General features: G+C 42.9%; 1 protein-coding gene across 4 annotated transcripts in view; it reads right to left on the bottom strand.

The window, feature by feature from the left end:
• The window catches only part of ZMYM2 (zinc finger MYM-type containing 2), a 227,519-nt gene that overhangs the window by 5,197 nt on the left and 196,989 nt on the right, over positions 1-25,333 (bottom strand). The window contains exon 27 of one of the 4 annotated variants that reach the window (XR_005600151.1): positions 3,394-3,476. The exons of 1 other annotated variant lie outside the window; for it this stretch is intronic. Coding sequence is in view for 2 of the 3 variants with exons in the window: in XM_039543429.1 (XP_039399363.1) it covers positions 3,789-3,791 (3 nt within the window). In the remaining variant the exon portion in view is untranslated. Of the gene's footprint in view, positions 1-3,393; positions 3,477-3,669; positions 3,792-20,629; positions 20,676-25,333 lie in introns of those variants that run through there. 2 more of the 4 variants (XM_039543429.1, XM_039543435.1) reach the window with 2 other exon arrangements.

Here is a 25,333-nt window from a genome sequence, read left to right as displayed (position 1 = left end):
TAAGAGACCAGAAATCAAGAGCCTGTTGTATTTTGCGGGGATCAGGGGAAAAATACTCCCCAGTGGGGTAAAAATAAGATCCTTATGCAGCCATTACAGCTTGTATACTGATATCATGCTGCTTATAATTCACTTCCTCATGTTTTCATAACAGAGATTACTACTACAGTTACCGCCACTACCCTGTTGCAGGCTGTAAAATAAATGTTTAAATCACCGACAGATTGTGGGAGCAAATCCTGACTCAACTTCCAGCTGCCTGACCTGTCATTCTAGCAAAGACTGACTTGACTTAGAAATACGAATTACCACTGACTTTCCTTGCTTTTGTGAACAGACTTTAAACAGGATTCTTGCTAATCTCAGAATAGACTTTTAGGTGGAGCAAGTTATCCCTTACTTGCCTAAAATGAAGTCAGCACTTAAACAAATCACAGTCTCTATAATTTTGTATAAAATATAAATGGCTCCCTTTTTTCTAAAAAGTTGATATTTGATCAGTTTATCACATTTTCCCATATACTATACGAAAGTAATAAAACAAAAATTTAAATTTATTTCTGCCTAAAGAGACTGGACATAGAGGGGCAGATTCTCTGGCCTGATCCACTGCCTTAGCACTGCTCAGAAATTGCAAAGGGAGTGGAACCCACCCTGAATTCCCTTGCTGGAGATACCCCTGCCATGGGGCAGTCCTTAGCAGATATACAGCCATCAGAGGGCACCCACATAAGAACATAAGAAAGGCCGTACCGGGTCAGACCAAAGGTCCATCTAGCCCAGTATCTGTCTACCGACAGTGGCCAATGCCAGGTGCCCCAGAGGGAGTGAACCTAACAGGCAATGATCAAGTGATCTCTCTCCTGCCATCCATCTCCATCCTCTGACGAACAGAGGCTAGGGACACCATTCTTACCCATCCTGGCTAATAGCCATTTATGGACTTAGCCACCATGAATTTATCCAGTCCCCTTTTAAACATTGTTATAGTCCTAGCCTTCACAACCTCCTCAGGTAAGGAGTTCCACAAGTTGACTGTGCGCTGCGTGAAGAAGAATTTCCTTTTATTTGTTTTAAACCTGCTGCCTATTAATTTCATTTGGTGACCCCTAGTTCTTGTATTATGGGACTAAGTAAATAACTTTTACTCCCTCCCTGTGGCTTCCTGGCAGAGGTGGGAAGGGAGGGGCATATTAGGGGTACTCCAGCCATTCCTACTTGATTGTGGCCTGGGTAGAGAAGCAGGAGGTTATAAAACAGACAGCCTCCTCCATTCCTCATCCCCACGCCACTCTGCTGCACTCAGCATCTCCTCAGTGTAATCTGCCCCATCACCTCTCAAGATTTACTATTCCAGTTTATTGAAGAATAGATTTGAAACTCCTAAATCTGCCTGATTAAAAATTGGAGGCTGCACCATTTATTTGCCAACATTCGTATTATCAAAACCAAAATGCTTTTAAAGTTCTGATAGATTCAGATAGTTTTATGCTGTGTCAGTCTGGCATGAAATGGTTTGGAGAGACAAAGTCTATATGATGTAAAGGTATTGGGCATGATTCTCCTCTCACATGCATGAGAGACATAGCTATGTATTTGAAAGCCCAGGCTTTAAATCTTTTACAGTTTACATTTCTTTATATAACAAGCGACAGAAATCCAAATAATCATTTAGTTATGTGACATGGGAATATGAAGACACAGGAATACTTTAGACAAAAAGTAGAGGCTTTTTTCCCTATAAATTATCTAAACCAATTGACTTCTTACCAAAAATATACCAATTAGGGATGTTCTTTTACAGTGAGTGTCAAAATAAAATATAAACTTCTAATGAATGCATCCAGTGCTGTTATTGTCTTGGAAGTGTATAATGAATAGAGATGGGCAATTTTTTTTTCATTTTTTTGGTCTGAAAATGCAGTTTTGGCTCAACTGAAACTGTTCAAAAATTTAAGCTGAATTCGGCAAATAGTTTTGGCTGGAAAAAATGGGGAAAAATTGGAAGAAGTCTAAACATTTCATTTTGACATTTTCAAAATGATATTTCATTTCTAAGTGTAGCTAGATATATATTAAAACACACACATAAAAAACCACCCCAAATCGAAAATAAACATTTCATATTAAATGATATGTTTCATTTAACACCAAAAGGAATCTCAAGGAATGACCAAGAGATCATTTCAAGTCAACCCAAAACAAAATTATTTGCCCAGCTCCAACATGGAAACAGATGGGTGCACTCTTGCATCAACTTTAACTCAATGAATGAATTTACTGTATGTGCACCTGAGCCAAAAAGTCTTGAGGGTCTTTCCATTGACTTCTACGAGCTCTCAAACTGGACTTGGATCAAGCCCCAAAGCTGCATTCTTTAAAAGACTGTGACGCTACTTTAAAATGGATGAAAGATGCCTTCAAACAGTTTTGTTTTCTACTTTTAAAATTTCTACCTTGACACTATACACCAGCAGTAAGCTACTGCATGATTCTGAATACTAATAACTTCTATTTGCTTGGGACTAGAACACTATTGTAAATACAATCAATTCTATTTAGGGTCTACCACATCCATCACCAAAGATGTGTGTGAGCCGCACGCTTACATACTTAGAATGTAAACAAGAATTTTACCTGCTATGTGAATTTCTGCATGCTTATCTTCCAACTCAAAATGGATGGGCTCCTGTTCCCCTCAGATTATGACAGGCGGCAGCAATAGCCTGCTAGTCCCTCCTTTCAAGAGCTGTTAACCCCAGCTGAGACTTCCAAAGCAGAGCGCTATAATATTCTTAAATGTACTCTGTATACTTTTTATAGTTTGAGGCTAGTCATCTGCCTCTATAGAGACATTTTCTGCCACAACCACATGTACTGGAATTTACCCTACTTATACTGATACTGGGTCACACATGTTAGAGATAGAAAAGTCCCTTACCTCACCAAGACTATCCCTTAGCAAGAGAAATCTCTAGTTCCCTCAATACAGAATATATTAGCTACCCAGTCCATGATCACTCATGGAAATACTTATGAAGATGCCTTACATAGCAATGAGTGGGGGAGGAGATAGGTTTTGTGATCAATCTGTGTTTAGCACAAAACGGTGCATATATATATATACACACATATATGAGCCAAAACAGGCTCTACTGGGTTTGCTGGGCTTTACTCCTGCCTATTTTTAAAAAAAGCCAACCCCTGCCCCATGACGAGAGAACAAACAGAAAACTCCACATGTATAAACAGGTTTCCTGTGAAGTTTCCCCCTTCCTGCAGATTTGGAGGGTAATATTTGTCCTAAAATGTTGATTCTCTCAGTTCCTCTAAGGGAAGAGAATTCTCAACACTGACTACCCGGTGAGGAAAGAAGTCCTCTTGGGTACTTACCTAAATTCTGTCTGGTTTGCTTTTAATGTTCATGATCAGCCACATGTTCTTCCATTGCTGCTAAGTGCCCTTCTAGGTTCATCCTATAGTTTCAAACAGACATGTTCATAACATGCTTTTGTTAGACTGATCTTTCCTTTGGTGTACTAAACTTTATACGTTTAAGGCATGATAAAATTCCATCATAATTATTTGGATGGGATGTAGACATGCTTTGGTATTATTGTGTTAACTCAGTAATAAGAATCATATAGATCGAGAGTCCTAGAAATCACTGAAAAAAAGTTCTGTTGCGTTCCTTTCTTGTTGACCTTGGTTTCCCTCCTCTTCCAGCACAGCAGTGTGAGAATAATTCTGCTCTACAATGGCCACGTTTTGAACTCCCACTGCTGTCATCACTGAAGAGAGACAGAAAACATATAAGTGAACAGAAAATACTGTATGTTTAGCAATCAGCAGCCTTCTTGATCATTTCACTTACACTTTTCACAATGCTTTCTTTTCTGTCACTTAAGTACAGTACAGAATATTACTTTGTGAACTTGTCAGAATTTCAGACTATGAGCATCCGGCAAAGATGAACCAAGACCCCAGATCCAAAACCATGCATATGTAATAAAGGTGTGATGCACAGGAGTGCTGTGAACTTTATTGCTTGGCCCCAGTCACCTGAGCTGGATGAGGAATATAAAGGTCAATATGCCCATCACCTGACAGGGATCAGTACTCCAGTATCTGCCATTACGGCCTGAATGTCAGCTCAGGCCCATATCTACATTCCAGTATTACCCTAGTATTTAATGAGCTAGAATTTCATATACAACACCAAAGCTGAAAAAAATCTGTGGCAATATCTCTTGATCTTACTTCTGTATGCAGCAAACTTTGTAAATATATTTTAAAATATATTTTAATTATAGTCACTATAACTTTAGTAAAGGTTCACGTTTTTAATGATGATGATGACAGGATGGATGCTCTTGTGGTTAAGGTATTAAGACACAATTCCCAGCTCTGCCACAGACTTCCTGTGTGACCTCAGGCAAGTCACTTGGTCTGTCTGTGCCTCATCCCCCCATCTATAAAATGTGGATAACCATATTTTCTCTCTCACCCAGAGGTGAAAGTAAGCCGGTACAGGCCGGTATGGCATACCGGTAAGAAAGTGGCCTAAGCTGGGCAAGTAAGCTGGTACACCGTACCAGCAAGCTATTTATAGCTGGTACAGTGTACCGGAAAGACACCATCTTGCCCCCAGCCCCTCCACAGAGCTACCTCTCAGAACTGGGAGGGGGGGAGCTGGGAGCGGTACCGCATCTGGAGGAGCTGTCGGCGTTCTGGGAGTGGCAGCAGCGTGCGGGGAAAGGAGCAGAACCCCTAGCCCTGTCCTCCGGCAGGGCTGCCGCTGTACAGAGCCAGAGGAGAGGCAGGTGGAAGCGTAGGGGGCGGGGCTGGGGGTTCTGCTCTTTTCCCCGCTGGGAGGGGCAACGGGGAAAGGAGCAGAATGCCGGCAGCTCCTCTGGCTGTTGTACTGGCCCCAGTCCTCCCTCCCCGCAGGTAACATGGGATGGGGAGGGGAGAGGAAGAGCATGGGGGCCCCGTGTGGGGCAGAGTCATGTGGCCCTTCTCATACCAGGAAGGAATTAATTTTACTGTAACCACTGCTCTCACCCACTATCTCTCTTGTATACTTAGGGTACGTCCATACTTACCGCCAGGTCGACTGGTAGCGTTCGACTTCTCAGAGTTCGAACTATCGCGTCTAATCTAGACGCGATAGTTTGAACTCCGAACGCGCTCCCGTCGACTCCGGAACTCCACCACTGCAAACGGCGGTGGCGGAGTCGACGGGGGAGCCGCTGACGTCGATCCCGCGGCGTCTGGACAGGTAAGAAGTTCGAACTAAGGTAGTTCGACTTCAGCTACGCTATTCGCGTAGCTGAAGTCGCGTACCTTAGTTCGACCCCCCACCCTAGTGTAGACCAGGCCTTAGACTGTAAGCTCCTTGAGAATTAGACTCTTTTACTATGTGTTTGTATGCTGGCAAGCATAATATGGCCTTGATCTTGGTAGGAGCAGCTAAGCACTAATTTAACACTAACAAATCATATTGTCCTCTGCCAAGTGGTAGCAGATGTTGGGGACTTTCAGATCAGCTTCCCATCGGAGGAGAAATTAGTAACGTGAGGATATATTCTTAGCATAACTTGTTTTTCTTTAAACATCAGTCCTGGAACAGTGGTGGTCACAAACAGCATGAAGGCAAGCCCCTTTTTGGGGATCTCAGCCCAAAAATCAGTGCCCAGTTCCCAGGAAGTATCTCTGCCTCAGGAATACACTCTAATTAGCAAGATTAACTCAAATTTCCTGCTGTTTCCCACAGCTGTCCTGAAAGATTCTGCAACAACAAAATTAACAATAATATAGCTTTTCTTCAGACACTAAAACTTGCCCACACCTTGGGAAAAAGAACTTGTAAGACGATGTGTAATAGCACTATCTGTCGATTCCTTCCATAACCATATTCATTGTTAAGTATGAGAAGATGCTCATATAACACATACCCCCATCCTGCTGCCAAAAATTGGACATAGAAGAAACCTATACAATCTATTCACCTGTCACTGCAAGACTGTTCCCCACACCACATTCTAGTGGTATGCAATACTAGTTTTAAATTTCCCAGGTTACAGAACTTTCAACACTCCCCTAAACAAACTATTCAACTATCTATTACAACTCCATGTAAGGAAGATTTATGCAGCTACTTAGCCTAAATCAATGCATTTCAAGTGACAATAATAATTTAACACAATACAATCTAGTGAAAAAGATACAAAAATCCTTATTAGGACAATAGAAGATAATACTGTATGAAGGTCCTCCCACATTTCTCACCAGGTCTTTGGAGCAAATGAAGAGACCACACTGACATGTTTTACAATGGGCCTACCACATGAAGGACAGGGCTGCATCAGTTCGGTGCTGTGTAGAAACTCTCAGAGCGAGAATATGTTGAAAGTGCTTTACCCTGGTACAAAAAAGTGTCAGAGGCTGGGACTTTATATATAAAAATATTGTTCTCTCATAATCCCAACTTTGTTTTTCCTAGTTCGTCTCAAGGGGTGCTTTTGATTTCCTTAATTATGACTTTCTTTCTGCAGTCTCAAATAGCTCACTTTCCAGGTTTCACTCCTAACCAACTGTTCTTTTTGGTGACTGGCATCACCAGACTTTTCCCTTAGGGCGTCTCCTGGTAGAGCAGGTCTTTGCAGAGCTAAAAAGCCACTCCCATGTGATTCTCTCTAATATAAAAGATCTTGAAATACAAAAAGAGAATCTCAACTTTCAGTTTTATAAAGTAGCTCTCTCTCTCTCTTTTCCTTATGAAGACAGGCTTGAATGGAAACTTCATTGGGGTTGAAAGTTTGCTGCTGTTCCTCACAGCAACCCCGGGCAGGCCTTTGGGGTTCAGAAAGGCACAGCGATAGGTCCCTTGAGTTTTTCAAAGATCCCAGGTTAGTTCACAGTTGTAGGGGGGCAGCACTAGCTAAGCTGCTGCGGATGGAACCATGGCTGCAGCAGGTTGCTTGGGGCTGAGCCAACGCTACAGCTGAGTTGATGCCATGACCTCTAGCCCAGAGAGTGGTAGCTTGGTGTAGAGGCCACATGGTGTAGTGAACTAAACCAGTGGTTTTAAACCTTTTCTGATTTGTGGACCCCTACAAAATTTCAAATGGACGTGCAGGCCACTTTGGAAATCTCAGCCATAATCTGCGGAGCCCCCAGCGGTTCATGGACCACAGGTTAAAAACCACTGAACTAAACAAAGGACTCTGAGCTAAGGACTAATGCCAGGTTTAGAACCAAATCCTTCTGTGACCTTTATTTAGTCACATGGTCTGACTATATATTTGGAAAGCGGCTGCCATCGTATGTAATTTCCCCCCCATTTTTCCACTAAAAAAGGTGTGAGGGGGTTTAAAGGAGGGAGAAAATGGCAAGGGGGATGTTCCTTTACAAGTTTAGTTGAAAAAATATATATTTAGGGGGAAAAATTATCATTAAAGTTTTCATTTCTCAGAATAGGCCATTTTATGAAGAAAAATCATTGTTAAAAAACCCAATTATTGTATCCTTAATGAGCTGTGTCCATGCTACGCCCTCTTCCATCTCACTGCAGCAGTTCTGTTTCACAGGGATGACAGTCCCTAGGGTGAAGCTCTTGAGTTCAAGAGGAGGATGTGGTTGTTGAGAGAGGCCTCAAATCTCGGTACTAAGACACAATGCAAGACTCCTCTCTGCACAGACTGGTCCCAAATAATAGAGCTACCGAAGGACCTGGGAAAATTCTCCTGGAATATGATCACCAGGGTAACTCTGTGAAGGTTGACAGCTAAAATGAAGGATAGGCTGAAGTGATTTAGTCCTACACTTACACAAATTCTGTGTCTACTATTGCAAGAGATGATGGTGATAGGCATTAGGGCAGATATAGGCTGAATTGCTACAACAGGCCATGTTATAGGCAATAAATCAGACAACATACACTAAACCACTTATATTACGATATTTTAAAAGGAAACAATACAGGTGGAAGTGTTTCTGCAAACACAAAAACCCCCAAAGTGTCTGCCAAGAGTCCAAATGAGATTATGCAGCACCTTTTGGCCTTAAGCTCTATTGTGAGTTAGTCTAAAAGATGTCACTCTCAGGATTCAGAGTAGCAGCCGTGTTAGTCTGTATCCGCAAAAAGAACAGGAGTATTTGTGGCACCTTAGAGACTAACAAATTTATTTCAGCATAAGCTTTTGTGAGCTACAGCTCACTTCTTCGGATGCATAGAATGGAACACACAGACAGGAGATATTTATACATACAGAGAACATGAAAAGGTGGAAGTATGCATACCAACAGGAAGAGTCTAATCAATTGAGATGAGCTATCATCAGCAGGAGAAAAAAAACTTTTGAAGTGATAATTAAGATGACCCATAGAAGTTGTGAGGAGAACTTAACATAGGGAAATAGATTCAGAAACCATTCCCAGTCTCTGTTTAGGCCTGAGTTAATTGTGTCTAATTTGCATATTAATTCAAGTTCAGCAGTCTCTCTTTGGAGTCTGTTTTTGAAGTTTTTTTGTTGCAAAATTGCCACCGTCAAGTCTGTCACTGAGTGGTTAGAGAGGTTGAAGTGTTCTCCCACTGGTTATTTCAGGATATTTTCCCTGAAAACCAATCAAATTATTCTTTTCTTAATTTTATCCAGTTATTGTCCCAACACCTATCTTTATGCCACCATACATGGTTCCTCAATTCAGTTTAAGTACAGTATGAATTCACTTTCTTTTCTGCTGATCTCTACAAAAATCATGATTACAATCAGAAATACAAACACACTTTGGCAAAACCCTCAGCGGCTTGGTTACAGCAGTTTAGAAATATACTTAAAACAAAAATATGATTTGAAATGTACATCTATTATATTGATATTAATTTCTGGTGTCATCTTAGAATGATATATTTCTGCTCTTATTAGACAATTGTAGCCAGGCATATACCAGATTAAGTTCTCAATTCCGCAAAAACTTCAGTATCAAGGTGTTCATCATCATTCTAATTATTTAATTAAAACTGATCTAACAATGCATATATTTCATAAGTATGTTTATTTTTTGCACAAATTGCTGCTACATTCTTTGACTTGTTTGTATTGATATTTGTGTCACATTTGTCATGTAAGTTACTCTAACATCAAATGTTTCAAAGTAATGGAATTACATATTCTATGTACTTTATTAAATATTCATATCTCATTCCTCTGGTTCTGCCTTGCAGAATTAGGCCCTGACCTTGAAAAGACTTAAGCACATTTTACTCACATGAGTAATTATGTTAAAATTATGCATGTGCTTTAAGTCTTTGAAAGATCAATGCCTTAGAAAAATATCTCCCACTTTAAATCAGCAATATGAAGTCAATGTGATTTTTGAACTCTGTCACCATTATCAGTCTACCATTTGGCTGGAAAAGACTGAAGCCACTTCTTTCTTCCAGTTCACATTCATCACTAGGCTTCTGTACCATTGAAGTCAGTGGGAGTTTTGCCATTGCGTTAATTGGTGCATGATCAGGCCCTAAAGACCCAATCCTGCAATGTGTTGTTTGTGGACAGACTTGTGCATCCACATGGTACCCCATGAATACTAATGGGTCTGTGTGCATTTGCCCACGTACAACAAGTTGCAGTTTAGTCACCGAGTTTTGAGATGGCTGTTTAACTTCGCAAGGCAATCTTATCCATATGGCTGGACTCTTACGGCTAAGCAAAGTCCATTTGAAGTCAGTGGTGTAGTGCCTGGAGGGATCAGAACCCAGATTTTATACCACATTCCTCATTGTGGTATTTGAGCAACTCCATTGTACCAGTCTGCCACACTGTGCGTTTTCCCCTCTAACACCACAAATTTCTGAGTGTCTCAGCACATGGTCAATATTTTGAAACATACCAAAATCTTGTGATGCATTTGAATCTTTTGATCTTCTAGCTGACGGTCAGACAGCAAATGGTTAATGCATTATCCAAGTGCGGAGAGCAAATGCCGTAGCTTAGAAATTAATAGCTGGGCAGCAATTAAAAATAATTTAAAACCAAAAAAAATTAACTATGGCTGGTGCCTTGTGCTTTTTAATCCACACTAGCATTGAACCTTGGAGTTCAATAAATAGTTAAATAAATTAAATGTACTTTTGATTGTAATAATGCAAATACTATGATCCATACAGAGTGAAAGAATTGTAAAGAATACTGAATCTATAACCTACTGTAAAGAAACAAAACACTAGTCCTAAAATGAAACTCACTGAAAATACTGCAATTATTTTAACTTTGTTTTTTCCTTGTCTAAAATGATCATACTGTACTTGCTTAAACAAGAACATTTAAAAACATTTAAATGTTAAAAGAACATTTAAAAATGCAGTTGTCATCCATTCTATTCCTTCTGTAGTTGAACACTTTGTTGTTTTATAATAAATGGTGACATTAGTTCATATCATGTGATTAAAAAGGATTCATCACACATTAGAGCCCATAATCGCAGCCTATAGTCTCATTTTCATGTTTCTCACTGGCATATCCTACTTGACCCTGCTTACTGAAGCACTTCTATTATACTGACTAAAAGGACAAGGGATTGAACAGAAACAAAAAATGCAGGGGTGAAAATTGCTTTCACGCTCACAGCTATGTGTTCAGTACTGTTATAGCTCTAGATGAATAGAAAAAAATCTGGAGTCTGGCCAACACCACTTGACAGAAATCTCCATCTTCCAAAAAAAACCCTTTCTGATGTGTTTAAAATGAATTAAAACAACCCAACCAGGGAAGAAATACATACCTTTTTAGAGATAAAGGACATCCACTCAAGACAACCTGATTTAATATAATATCAACTACATACTGCATACAGCATTACTTCTTACTATGGTTAATTCTCTTTTTGCCATATAAGCAGTATATGGTACTGACTAGTATCAAAGGATTGAAATCTACAATGTGGTGTTGACTTACAGTTTGGGGAAGAAAGCAATCTATAAAAGAAAGCTCTTTTACAGTTTGTGCATTTACTTTTTTCCCAACAGCTGAAAAAGCAAGCTATGGGTTATAAGAACTGTTCAGTAATAGCCAATGTTGGATTCATTTAAATACAGACTGGTTCATTTGAAAACTAAGCCTTCTCCAAAACTGGGGGAGGTTTGTATACAAATAAATCAGAACCTTCATGGTACAGGTCCAACTAGTGCAAACAGAAAGTGATGCCCTAGGAAAAAAAGCGTTTGTGTTTCTGCAGAGTGGCACCTAAAACAAAAATAGACCTCTCCCCCCACCCCCCTTAAGAGAACCACATGACAAAATAGCATATGAGAAAGTAATAGAGAGTGACTCAAATCTGGCATTACCATGAACAAATCAGAAACAAAGGTTGCTTGAGCTCAGATCCTGATAGGTTCATTTCTTTGGAGCTGTGATGTGTGCTGACAAGTCAAATCAGTTGCCCCATGGATCACTGACAAAACTTCAGTTCTATGTCCTGGATAACTGTGAGCATAAAACTTTAAATAAGAGCCTACAACAATAACAAAAATAATTTAAAAACTCCTATTCCTAATAGAATCCTCGAATGTTAGTGATGGAAATCCAATTGAGATTATCTAGAGTATCCCTCTGCTAATGCAACAATGTCTCCCTACAGTATAATTACAACTGAATCAGTGGATTTTGCTCAGATTTTCAAAGTAGCCCTTACCTGCTTTTTATCAATTAATTATTTTTACTGGATTTTTTTCACATTTTTAATATTTTTCTTATTGAAAATAATTTTAAGACTAAGTGAAAAAAAGCCAAAACTCAGGCCTTTCTCACCCTCCACTATTTTCAGTATTAGTGACTACTCTCTGCCCCTTGATAGCATGTCCTCCCTCGGCTTTAATGCTACAGTTCTATCTTGGTTCTCTTCCTACTTCTGTGCCTGCTACTGCAGAGTCCTCCTCAGGGTCCCCTGGCTAGATCCACCCCTTCCTTTCACTCTGTGAAGGGGTCCTGCAGGACTCTTTTCCTGGCCCTTACTGCTTTTTCCTCCACACAATATCATCTTTATGCTGACAACTCACATATCTACCTGTGCACTCCTGAGCTGTCTCTGTTAGTCCACTCTGGAATTTTGAGGGGTCTTTCTGACATTTCTTCCTGGATGTCAAGCTGTTAACATAGCCAGAGCTGAGCACCATATTTTGCTTTCAAAGCCCTTTCCACTGTTCCTCCTCCTTTCCCTGTTACTATTACTCTTGACATCACCCCAACTTCCCTGGTGCACAGGCTCATAACTTCTCTGCTCCTCTCCCCACAAACAGGCTATGTCCAATCTTGCTGTTTCTTCCCCTCAAACATTTCAGAGACCCAGTCCTTCCTCTCTTTCCCCACTGCTATAACTCTTGTCCATGCCCCATTGTCTTCTGTCTTGACTAATCAGCCTCTTCCTCCCTCCTGTCTGACTTGCCCGATACTACATTGCATCCCTGGAATCCATTCAAAATACCACTACAGGTCTGTCTCATCTTATGCACATTTAACATGCGTGAATTCAGCTTTGTGCAGTCGGCAAAAAGAGAAAAATAACAATTTAATACTGTACTTGTAGTGCGGGCAATTCCGCCCGCCATTACACTCAATGGAATTTTGACTATATGCGATTTTCGCTTTATGCACTGACTGGGGAACGTAACCCCAGTGTAAGATGTGACCGACCTGTACTGTGATTATTTTCCTATGCTGATATGATCACATCATCCATTCCTCTAATCCATCTATCGAATGCCCCTTTCCTACCATATCAAGTTTGAACACCTTATCTTCACCGTCAAAGTCCTACATATCTCTGCTTCTGAAAACATATCTGACCTAGGCTCACACTGCACCACCTCTCACTCCCTTCTCCCGACTAATTATACCAGCCTCAGTGCCCCTGTGTGTCTGCCATGACTATCTCCAAGCATTTTTCCATACCAACCTCCAGGCATGTCATGGCCTCCCAGTTCCAGTCCACCCAACCGCTATTCTCTCACTCTTACTTGTTTTTCAGTGCCCATGAGAAGTAGCCCTAATAATACATTTTAAAAAATACATTGAACCACCCAGTTGTGCACACACCTAGACTAAGTAACTGAGCTTATTGCTGTTACCTTGGTCCTTCTTCCCCATCCTCTGCCTATTGCTGTCACTCTTGCTTGTCACATCCTGTCAAAAATTGTTAACTCCTTGGAACTGTTTCATTCTCTTTGTTATGTGAAGTGCCCTGCACGCTTTTGGGCACCACAAAAATAAATAATAAATCTCCCCCATGAGTCAGTCTCATCGCTTGTCTCATTTATTAGTGGATTTGCTTTCTGACCCTCATATCCCTCTTAATGCTTTGGCTACCATTAAACACTTATATTTTTCCAAGAAGCCTCCCCCATCTGGGTATGTTTGTTTGGTGACCTGTTCTGTTTCATTTTTCAACCTCAGATCTCTGAGACTATGAACGTGGTACAATAAGAAAACCAGCCTGGATGATCACTCTCTCCTCTCAGTTTGATTTTTGTTTTACTGAAACACGTTCTCATACAGTTATATTCTTCTTTCACGGTATCCCATAAGGTTCTTTTCTCCATAATTCGACTCTAATGACAATGCTGAAAAAGTAACAGCAAAAACATAACAGTTCTCTTGCTGTTAAAATAATAACTGCCGTCCCCATGTTCAGCAAACAGTCACTAAATTTGCTCAGAAACTCTCGCCTCACTAGCCCTCAGAGACTGACTATTCTCCACTTTCACGTCCTTTCTCTTCAATAGCCTCTTCAGTATCTCCTACCTGCTTTCCTCCTCTTCCTTCTCTTTCTGTCAGGGTCACTCAGGGCTCAGCCTTTGCCTCTTTCCCCAATCTAAACCATATCCTTTTGCTGAGATCTACAGTTATCTCTCTTCCATCCCTAATCTATCACCTGCCATCAGATTTGCATCTCCTAGTGACTTCTAATAACACTTCCTTCCACCACTGACTCAGATCTAACACAGTAAAAACTGAACTCCCTATCCATCCTTCCATGACCTCCCCAATCTAGCCTTCTCTTTCATTCCACTACCTCCTTGTTCTTCATGCCCCGATCATGGCATTATCAGATCTACTCTCTCCTTCTGCCACAATGGTCCTGTGTATAACTCCATTTAATAGACATACATAGATGTCTCTAATTCCCACTCATCCATCTCCATTATCACAGAAAAGGCCCTTGTCCAGATCCTGCTTATTTTTCTCCTGCAACCTTGTCTGCCCTGGTCTCCCAAATGCCCACTTTGTCCCCTATTTAATCTATACAAAATAAAGCCACAACAATTTTATTCACCATGGCACATGCCTGCCCCCTTCCTGACTTCCAGGACACAGAAAACCAAAACACTCTTCTGGATAAGTGGCTTCCTGCCAAGCTTTGTGTGTGCCACAAAGGCCACATTTTTTTATGAGCTCTTATTAGCAATGAGATCTCCCACCATCACTCAAACAGAAGTAAGGCACATGTTAGTTCAGCTGCACATCAGATTAAAGCTCTTTAAATACATTAAGGACTTAACAGGCAAGGTAAGAGCAAATTAAGTTTAAAAATAGAATTGCTGTTTTTCCCACTCTTCCTTAAATAAATGGATTTTAAAGACTTGTTTGTTGACATCAACATCTAAGAATTCATGCATCACATTTTACTTTAGTATGAAACTCTCTGAAACCTGCTTTGCTTAATGTTCCTGAGTTTTCATGCAGTTAACAAAAATGTGGTTACATCAACCTTTCATTGTATGTGGTGTCAATTATGTGGCTGTAGTCTTTGTTATGTATTGACTGTAAGCTTAGTCACATGACTGTCTCAGAAACGTAACACAATGGAATAGACAGAGAGACTCCCTTCTTGTCAGCATCACCAAATTTGCTGGAAAAAAAAAGATTTTAAACAATTACCTTTCATTAGAGAAGAATATGTCTTAATAAAAACACCTCTGATAATTCATTTATCTTTTTCATGTCCCTGAAAAAATGTTAATTTAGCCACTTACAGCACTAGCTACTATTCAGAGAGTTGATTTTAATCCTATGAGGTTTGCATTTAAAATGAATTAATTGCAGACAAACACTTCTAGAATCCTGAAAATGTTCCCCTTCGTTGTTTGTAGTACATTTTCAGCTAGCTGAGAAATATATAAAAAGTGCACTGTATTTTGTGTTAATAAATTCACAAGCTATTTTATCTGCTCAAAATAAAAATAAAACCCAGACACCCTCTGGTAAGAATTTTTTTTTTAAACACTTGTGAGATTGAACAGTTTCAAATGCTGTTGACAAATGCATACAAGGTATGCAATAGTATTATGGGTATTCAACTGACATGTTTGTCTGTTTATAGTGAGATAGGTTTGTTTTTTCTGCATATGTGGTAGCTGAACTCTGTTTGAACCAGAACCTATGCGAGACAAACCCAGCAGAGACAATAGCAATAGATATAAAAAAATGTCAATAGTGCTCCTGATCTACAGCAAAGACCTATCCAATTTAGGGTCTTATTATAGTAGAGCAGGGGTGTCCACTTCACGCCCCGCTGGCACCAGTGCCCAGCGGGTCAGTTTTTATTGGCCCGCAGCAAAGAAATGGCCCGCACATGGCGCTTGAGCTCAACTCTGTTGCACTTTCAGTTTTTCAACATAGAAAAGGTGCTTCTCCACTAAACAAAATTAAGCAAAAAAAAAATTAGTTACCACGAGTCCAGAAATGGCAGCACGAAGAAAAGCAAGATAGCAGTGTGAGTGTAGAAGGGGGGTGGGGGCCTGCAGGCCCAGGCCATCCACCACGACGACCCTGACCCCTGAGCCCCCCCCGCTAGCAGCCCGAGCCCGCCGCCCTCCCCCCCCTCCCACCCCCACCCCCCCCCCCCGCCGCTCGCCTCGCCCACGCCCGCCCCGCTGCCGCCGCCGGCCAAGGCTCTGTGGGGACCCAGTGCTCTGAGCTGCGAGGTGGCGGTGGTGGCATGTCCCGGCCCCAGCGTGGGCACACTGTGTAACTGCCCAGCCCACTGTGCCAGGCAGCACGTAGGGGGGGAGGGAGGGGGGGGGGGTGAGGGAGAGGAGAGAGAGTGGGGGGTGGTGTGTGGGGCGGGGGGGTGGGGGGGGGGGGGGGGGGGGGGGGGGAGTGGGGGCAGGGGGGGGGGCGGGGGGGTGGGGCGCCGTGGGGGGGGGGGGGGGGGGGGGGGGGGGGCAGCGGGGGGGGGGGGGCGGGGGGGGGGGGGGGGGGGGGGGGGGGGGGGGGGGGGTGGGGGGGGGGGGGGGGGGGGGGGGGGGGGGGGGGGGGGGGGGGGGGGGGGGTCGGGGGGGGGGGGGGGGGGGGGGGCGGGGGGGGGGGGGGGGGGGCGGTGGGGGGGGGGGGGGGGGGTGTGGGGGGGGGGGGGGCAGGAGAGGGGAGGGGATGGGGGGGGGGGGGGGGGGGGGCAGAGCAGAACCGGCCCTCCATACATTTCTGAACCCCGATCGGCCCTCCTCAGCCAAAAAGTTGCCCCCTGTAGTAGAGGAACATAATCACAACAATACGTGCATAGGGCCTGATCCAAAGCCCACTAAAGTCAAAGGGAGTCTTTTCACCAACTTCAATAGGCATTGAAACAGGCTCATATTAACTCCATTAAGATCAATTATAATATACACTTTTTACATACGTGAAATAGAATATATATTACGTTTATATTATGCAGGTAATTTGTATATTAGAAAAAGGCTTAAAATAATAAAAAATTTAAATATTTAATAATTTTGAAGTGTGCTTTCTATTATAGGAATTAGTAATACATCACACACATGGAATTATAGAAATGTAGTACTGTAAGGGACCTCGAGAGGTCATCTAGTCCAGCCCCCTGCACTGAGGCACATGCACTCCTCGAGTGGAATACACATAGGGACCATCACAAGGTAACTTACTGTAACTGGAAATTCTTAAAGATGTGTGGTCCCTATCTTGATTCCAAATGTGGATGCGCATGCGCACTATGCACCGGAATGTTCATAGTACTGTCCGTTTACCCGTGTGTGCGTCATTAGTCGGCCATGTAGCGCATCTGAGGCTTTAAGAGGCAGCACAGGTCGACACCGCTCAAGTTCCCTCTTACCCAGCAGTAGGAGATCACAGAGCACAGGGGAAGGAGGGTGAACAGAGGTGATGGCCACCAAGAAGAGTAGGCTTTCGTATGACGGGGAAGGCACTGAGGAGGCAGTGAAGGAAGCGGGAGGTAGCTGGATGGGTGAAGATGGAGAACCCATCCACAGGAGGAAGAAAAGCTCTGAGCGCCACCAAATGGACGTGGACAGAGGAATGGGTGAGGTCCGACTGTCAGAGGTGGAGGAGGTAGTCCAGAATGGTGGGAACGGAGGTAGAGTCTAAGGAGAGCCGGCAGCGCCATGTCCAGGTGATAAAATTGTGCCATTTGGCTTGGTAACATGCTCTAGTAGATGGGTGGTGACTGTGTGTAAGGATGTCATGAACAGGAGAGGAACACGTGTTGTCTATATGCAAGCCCCATCCAACTACCATGCCATGGGGTGGAGAGAACCTGCGTAGGGATGGTGGAGATGGCCCTGTTGTTGTGTCCTGGATCACTCCACTAGAGAGTCAATTCTATTCATATTAGCATAGAATTCCTCATAGTACTGTATGAACCTTTTCTGCGTTTGTAGACTTTACATAAACACATCAGAGGTTGGAGGTAGATCTTCTACACCAATATCTCCAGGGACATTTAGAGTGTGGAGGGGGCTAAGGGGGGAGTGTCCTAGTGCAAGACCCCAGAGATCTTCAACAGGGTGTATCTGTGGTGGTAAACCAACCCATATTATGTGCCAGACATTGTATCACTGTGGCTATGCTGAAGGGCTTGTTTGGTTGAATGCACAAATTGTACTTGAGGGTAATACTCTTTTATGCTTTTTCACTTTGAGTTAACACCACCCTTAGTTATGTATTTTTTTTTAAAACTAGCCACCCACTTACCCATTGCTACAAATTCCTTTTTTTTTTTTTTTTAAATGCCCAGTCACTTTTGCTTAGACTTTTTGAGCTTAGGATGCATACCACTCTCCATTTTTCTAGTGCATAGTATATATCCTTGAAAGCATTTCTATCAAAAACTGGAGAAAGTGCTTTCTTTCACTTGGAGATTTGTTGAATTCATTTGCCACATCGTTATTAAAAATAATACTAATTTTGTATAGCGTGCCAATTTTTGTAGGGAGAGCTTATAAATTAGAAAAATATTAACATAATTATCAATCTTCTGCCATCATGGCTCCAAAAGAATCTGCTTTGGAATGGTGCAGTTTTTGTGTGCAATATATTAAGGCCACTGCTTCCACCCCACAGGCTTGGGGTCACCACTACTTTAAAGATGAGCAGAAAAACAAATCAAAATAATAATAATCACAAAACAGCTCTCCAGGCTGTTTCCTTCCTGGGAGGCAAGTAATCTCTCAGTTTTTAAGTTTGTCCATGTAGATAAACAAATGATAAGGGAAGTAGGTTTCCCATCTCAGCACGGTGCCCACATAGTCCTGGTTCTTCTCTGGTTTGCAGGGGAGAAAAAATGAGAGGCCTTGTCCCCCTTCCAAATGCAGATTATCACCTCTGTGCCTAGAAGTTACACTCTTCCTTCCCAGGAACACTCTTCTCCCGCAAGCCAGTGCTCTTTTTTTGCTGGGGCGGTTGGTGGTGGGAGGGGGGCTTCTACCACATCATGAGGCATGGCCATCAACTCCACCTTTCAAAAGACTTAGTAGTGGACCACAGCTGTCATCTCTTCTACAGGCCCAACACCTCAGGCAGTCTCTATAGTTTAAGTGCAGTGAAGGGGGTTAGCCTCTTCCTGATTCAGCCAAGGATTACGTACATAATAGCCCATCACAAATAATCTAATTGGTCAAAGTTTACTGAAATTATTACTGCTAAGGAGCAAGTGCTGTGTGAACAGTATCTTTTGTTACTGCATTTCTTGGTTTTATCCTTTGGCTTTTGTAAGATAGGTGTTGTGTGATCTTGATGCTCTAAAAGATCTCTGTGTCTCTGTTGCTGCTTTCTGTTTTTGAATAATTTTTACTTCCTGTAAATCTGGGCCCAGGCCTGTCAAACTATTGTGAGCAACATTATGATTTCAGTGCATTCAAAATTATCTTGCATACGTGTTTGTTTATAAAACAAAAGTATTTTCCATTTTAATTATTAATATCTATTACTTTAGGTAAGAGTATATTCTACAGGAAAACCACACATACAACAGTTTTACTATAAAGACTCCAGAACAGTTATTAATTTCATACCAACATTTTTTTTTTGACAAACACACAACACATAAGGACCTTTCAGTTTTAAAAACTAATAGCTTGTATTTCCCACCCATCACAGATTTTACAAACATTTAGCACGTGCTGGGAGAGAATTAATTGGACTACAGGGAGCTGGAGAATGAATGATTCATTGATTCCAAGGCCAGAAGGGAATACTGTGATCTGCCCACATCTAACACACCATGGGACTTCCCTGAACGGATTCCTGTGTGAATTACAGCATATCTTTTAGAAAAAAAAATCCAATCTGATCTGGGGGAGGTGGGAAAAATAATGGTGGGGAATGAAGGAAAATTGGGGGGGAGAGGTTTGCTGGATTTGGGGGATCTGTGTAGGCAGATGTGCTCCTTAGCATGCTGTGCCCCAACATTTTGCCTCCTGGCACCTCCCCACATTCCTTTATCCCCAAAGAATCCATACTTTCCCATTCTACCTACTTTACTGCATTCCCATGCTCTTCTCAGCCTCCCGTTCTGCCACCCCATATATTCCCCTTCCCTTAATCTCATTCCCATCTCCTCACTTTCTGCAATCTCAGGCATCTATGGTAAATAGTAGGTAGTCTTCTCACTGCAGAATATTTTGGCTTTAATCTCTTTTGGAAACAATGGCAGATAAAACAGGCAATTTTTCTAGATGCAGCCTCACCATCACCTACAAAGGATGAAGAAAAATGATGGCCACTTTGGGTAAGGGCAGCCTGGCTTCAGTCTCATTGAGAACAATGGAAGATAAGACCATTTTTAGTAAGGGAAAAAGATCACAAGGAAGTCTTAAAGCTACCAGGAAAAGCTGAAGAGAACCTAAAATTGCAAAATTCATGAGAATTGGCAACTCAGAGCTCACCTAGAGTTTGGCATAATCTGAGATGGTAGAAGGCCTTGTATGAAGCAGAGTTTTCATAACCTTTTATAAACCACACTCTTCTTGGGCCTTTGCATTCAATACTCAGGCTGCCAAGCTCAGCTAAACTGGATAGGGGAAAGCTGTGAAAACCAGTAGAGTAATTCAGGTTTCACAAATAGCCACCCCTACCTTTCACAGCCTGCTGGTACCAATATAATTTATTTCTCTCTCTATCCGAATACAATTCATTTAGGGAGTCAACCAGCAGAGGGAAAGGAGACACTGGGTACATGGACCTTGCTCCTTAGGAGTCATTGTGACAGAGCTCAGTGGAGCCAAAGAGGGTGTCCTTACAAAAAGAACATCACTTTGGCTTGGACTTTTGCTTCTTTGTGTACTTGCCATGTTGGTGGGGGGAAGTTCAGGCCTCAGCAGATGCTTCTTGGCTGGTTCCTGGAGAGGGAATTCCTCACTAGTAAGTATGTGGGATGGAAAGAGATGAGAGAGAGAAAGCTGAAGAATATCTTGAGACAGAAAAAAAATCACTCATTATTGGCCGTTACATTGTAAAAGCCAAGTAATAAAGTTTACAGATTAGAAAGCTAGATTGCTGCTTTATCTGCTCCACCTGAGACAGAGGTTCTGATGAACCACTGATGGGGTGTGACCCAGCACTCAAGCCTCAATCACTAGTCTGGAGTGCTTCTTGAGTATGGTAGCAGGAGCACAACCCATTGGCTGCAGGTTGGGGAGGAGACTGAGAGCCATAAGTATATGTCTATACTGTAAGGAACAATCCTGCACTGGAAGCGGGATAGACATAGGGCTTCATTTTTAAAGATATGTAGGCACTTAAACATATAGATTGGTGCCTAGTGGGATTTTCAAAAGTGCCTGTGCATGTGACTCCCAAAGCAAATCCTACTAGATGCCTAACTGTATCTTTAGGTGCCTCGTCACCTTTAAAAATTTATAACAGTATGGCCTTAGGTGACTTCATAGGTCTATTTCATTATGAGTTTTCTTTGACTCTAGCAGAGTGATAAATTCACTTTTCTCCTCCTGAAAATATTTATCAATCTATAGCACTTTGCATATCCATATCTTATTTTTCTTAAAAAAGGTGAAACAAGTTTTTCACATGGCTGACAGCACTTGAGGGCTTGTCTTCACTACCAGGATAAGTCAACCTAAGTTATGCTACTGCAGCTACGTGAATAACTAGCTGGAGTCAACATAGCTTAGATCGACTTACCCTGGTGTCTTTACTGCGCTGCGTCGACAGGAGACACTCTCCCGTCGATTTACCTTAATCTTCTCGGCGAGCTGGAGTACCGGGGTCGACCAGAGAGCATTCTGCAGTCAGGTTAGTGGGTCTTCACTAGGCCCACTAAATTAACCCCTGCAGCATCGATTGTAGCAGCGTTGATCTCTCCATAGTGAAAACCAACCCTGAGTCTCTTATGTTCCAATGCACCTGAGTTGTATGAATATTTCAATAGACATTCTTTTCAGGATTATTTCTTTAAATAAGTGACTTGCATTCCTTATCAGCCCATTACATAGATGTAAAATCTGAGGAGTTTCCATTAATTTTTTTTTGGGGGAAGGAGAAAGTGTCAGGATAAATGCCAAAAAGGCAGAAAGGGTGTAAGTGTTCAATAAATGTTTCTGTACTGTATATGGGTGAAAAAAGCAAATGTAGTTATACTATAATGAGGAAACACTTTCTATTCCAATAGTAACTCAGGAGGATGTTTAACAGCAGCTACTAGAACATTTTTAAATCAGCAAGTTCAGATAATTTGCACCCAAGAGATTTAAAAGTCATGGCCAAGAAACTCACTAGATCATTAATGTTAATTTTCAATAACTCTTGAAACACTGGGGAAATTCCAGAAGACTGGAAGAAAACTAATGTTGTGCACATACGTAAAGAAGGTAAAGGGGATGAGCCAAGTATTTTTAGGCCTGTGATCCTGACAGTGATCCCAGACAAAATAATGGAGTGGCTGATACAGGACTCAGATAACAAAGAATTAAAGAAGTGTAATATAATTAATGCCAATAAACATGGATTTATGAAAAATAGATCCTGTCAAACTTTCTTTTTTTGATAAGACTACTGATTTTATTGATAAAGGTAACAGGGCTGGTTTAATATATTTAAACTTCTGTAAGGCGTTTGACTTGGTACCACACATTTTGATTAAAAAACTAGAAAGATATAAAATTAATATGCCACACATTACATTGATTAAAAACTGGCTGATAGGTCTCAATGTAATTTTAAATAGGGAAGCAGGTGGGTTTCTAGTGGGGTCCTGCTGGAATTGGTTCTTGGCCCTAGGAAAAATGGTTACTAACCTTCTCGTAACTGCTATTCTTTGAGATGTGTTGCTCATATCCATTCCAATTAGGTGTGTGTGCGCCAGAAGATTTTCCCCCTAGCTGTATCCATTGGGTCGGCGTGTGCATCGCTTGGGCACCTTCATGGCTCTTGATATAGGACCCTGCGAACCCACCACCCCCTCAGTTCCTTCTTGCCAGCTACTCCAACAGAGGGGTAGGAGAGTGGATATTGGAATGGACATGAGCAACACATCTCGAAGAACAACAGTTACGAGAAGGTTAGTAACTGCTTTTTCTTTTTCGAGTGATTGCTCATGTCAATTCCAATTAGGTGATTTCCAAGCCAAAATTTTGGAGGTGGGGTCGTAGCTTAAATGTTCATTGACTCAAGTACTCCTCTACCAAAGGCTGCATCATCTCTGGCCTGCTGGGTAATGGCATAATGCAATGTAAATGTATGAAAGGAGGACCACCTCACTGCTCTGCATATTTCCTGGGTTAGAACGTGTGCCAGGAACACCACTGACAAAGCCTGTGCCCTGGAGCGTGCTGTGAACAGAGGGGCAGGCACCTTCAGCGGGTCATAGCATTTCCAGATGCAGGACGTGATCCATGACAAAATCCTTTGCGAGGAGACCAGGAGCTCTTTCATTCTATCCGCTACCATGATGAACAACTGAATGGATGTCGGGAACGGTTTGGTTTGCTCGATGTAAAAGCCTAACACCGGGTGAATGTCCAGTGAAAGTCTGCTGTTTGTGTGCGGCTTAGGGTAGAAAACTGGAAGAAAGATGGTCTGGTTGACATGAAACTGGGAGACAACCTGAGGGAGGAACACTGGATGCGGTCTTAGCTGAACCTTGTCCTTGTAGAGCACAGTGTAGTGAGGCTCTGATGTTAGGGCCCTGAGCTCGGACACTCTCCTGGCTGAGGTTATTGCTACCAAAAATGCCACCTTGTACTAGAGGTAGAGCAGAGAGCATGTTGCCAGCGATTCGAAGGGTGGTCCCATCAGTTTGGAAAGGACCAGACTGAAGTCCCAGGCTGCGACTGGCTGTCTGGCATGTGGGTATAGCCTGTCGAGACCTGTCAGGAAACGGCTGACCATAGGGTTGGCAAAGACCAACTGGCCCCCTGCGCCTGGATAGAAGGCAGAAATGGCGGCCAAGTGAACTTTTATTGATGACATGGACAGCCCCTGCTGCTTAAAATGGAGAAGGTAGTCCAGTACAAGGGGTATGGGCACAAGCATCAGAGGCAGACGGTGTTGCACCTACCAGATTGAATACCTCTTCCATTTGGCCAGGGAGGTAGCCCTGGTGGAGGATTTCCTACTGCCAAGGAGGACTTGTCTGACTAGGTCAGAACAGGTGAGCTCCATCGGGTTCAGCCATGGAGCTTCCATGCCGTGAGGTGCAACAACTCAAGGTTTGGGTGCTAGAGATGGCCGTGATCCTGAGTTAACAAGTTTGAGAAGAGAGGCAAGGTGACTGGAGCTTCCACGGACATTTCCAGGACAGACGTTTACCAATGTTGGCGGGTCCAAGCGGGGGCTATTAATATCACTGAAGCTTCTTCTCTCCATACTTTGATGAGCACCTTATGAACGAGAGGGATGGGAGGGAACATGTATAGGTGGTCTCCCCACAGGAGGAGGAACATGTCCGAGATGGAGCCTGGGCTGTGATTCAGGAAGGAGCAAAACTACCGTGGAATGACTGCTGAGATAGTCTGCCAACTCATTCTGAACTCCAGGGAGGTACGATGCTTGCAGGTGTATGGAATCAGCTAGACAAAAGTCCTACAGCATGAGGGCTTTTTGGCACAGGGGAAAGGATACAAAACATTGCCATGGTGCTGTCTGTCACAACTGATACACATCTCCCTGTCAAGTGGGCTCGGAAAGTCTGGCATGCTAGGTGCACCACTCAGCTCTCTACATTGATGTGGAGAGCGAGCACTGCCTGAGACCAGAGGCCTTGTGTCCTGAGGTCTCCCAGATGTGTGCCCCAGCCCAAGGCTGACACGTCCATCACCAGTGAAAGAGATGGCTGAGGACTGGTGAAGGGGACCCCCACGCATGCTACCTGCGGGTCAAGCCACCACAGGAGGGAGATGAGGACTGGGCGAGGCAGAGTCACGAATCTGTCCAAACTGTCTCAAACTGTCCGATACACCGAGGCCAGCCACGTTTGGAATGGCCGGTCTGAGCCTGGCATGTTGCACCACATAGGTACAAGCGGACGTGTGTCCCAGGAGTTTCAGGCAATTCCTTGCTGTGGTGGTGGGGAACTTCCTGAGACTGAATATTGCCCAGAGCCCAGAACCTCAATTCCGGGGGGTATGCCCTGGCCTGCGCAGAGTCCAGTACCATCCCTATAAACTCTATCCGCTGAACCAGGGACAGCGTAGATTTCCCCACGTTCAGGAGAAGACCCAGTTCATCAAACGTCGTTCTTATGAAGGCGACCTGTACCTCCACTTGAGCCCTGGAGCGGCTCTTGATCAGCCAGTCGTGGAGTCGTACCGACCATGACTGCCATGTACTTGGCAAACATTCGAGGTGCCACTGACAGGCTGAACGGGAGGACTGAACTGGTAATGGCTGTGGCTGACCACAAACCTGAGGTATCTTCTGTGGGACAGTGTGATTGCTATGTGAAAGTATGTGTCCTTCAAGTCAAGGGTGGCACATCAGTCCCCTGGATCCAAGGAAGGGATAATGGAGGCCAAAGAGACCATGTGGAACTTCAGGAAATACAGGGAATAGAAGCCCTT

The sequence above is a fragment of the Mauremys reevesii genome, linkage group 1, assembly GCF_016161935.1.
Source record: "Mauremys reevesii isolate NIE-2019 linkage group 1, ASM1616193v1, whole genome shotgun sequence".
In the NCBI taxonomy this organism is placed as follows: Eukaryota; Metazoa; Chordata; order Testudines; family Geoemydidae; genus Mauremys; species Mauremys reevesii.
The sequence above is the reverse complement of the archived record's forward strand: the minus strand, read 5'-3'. Positions and strand labels throughout refer to the sequence as shown.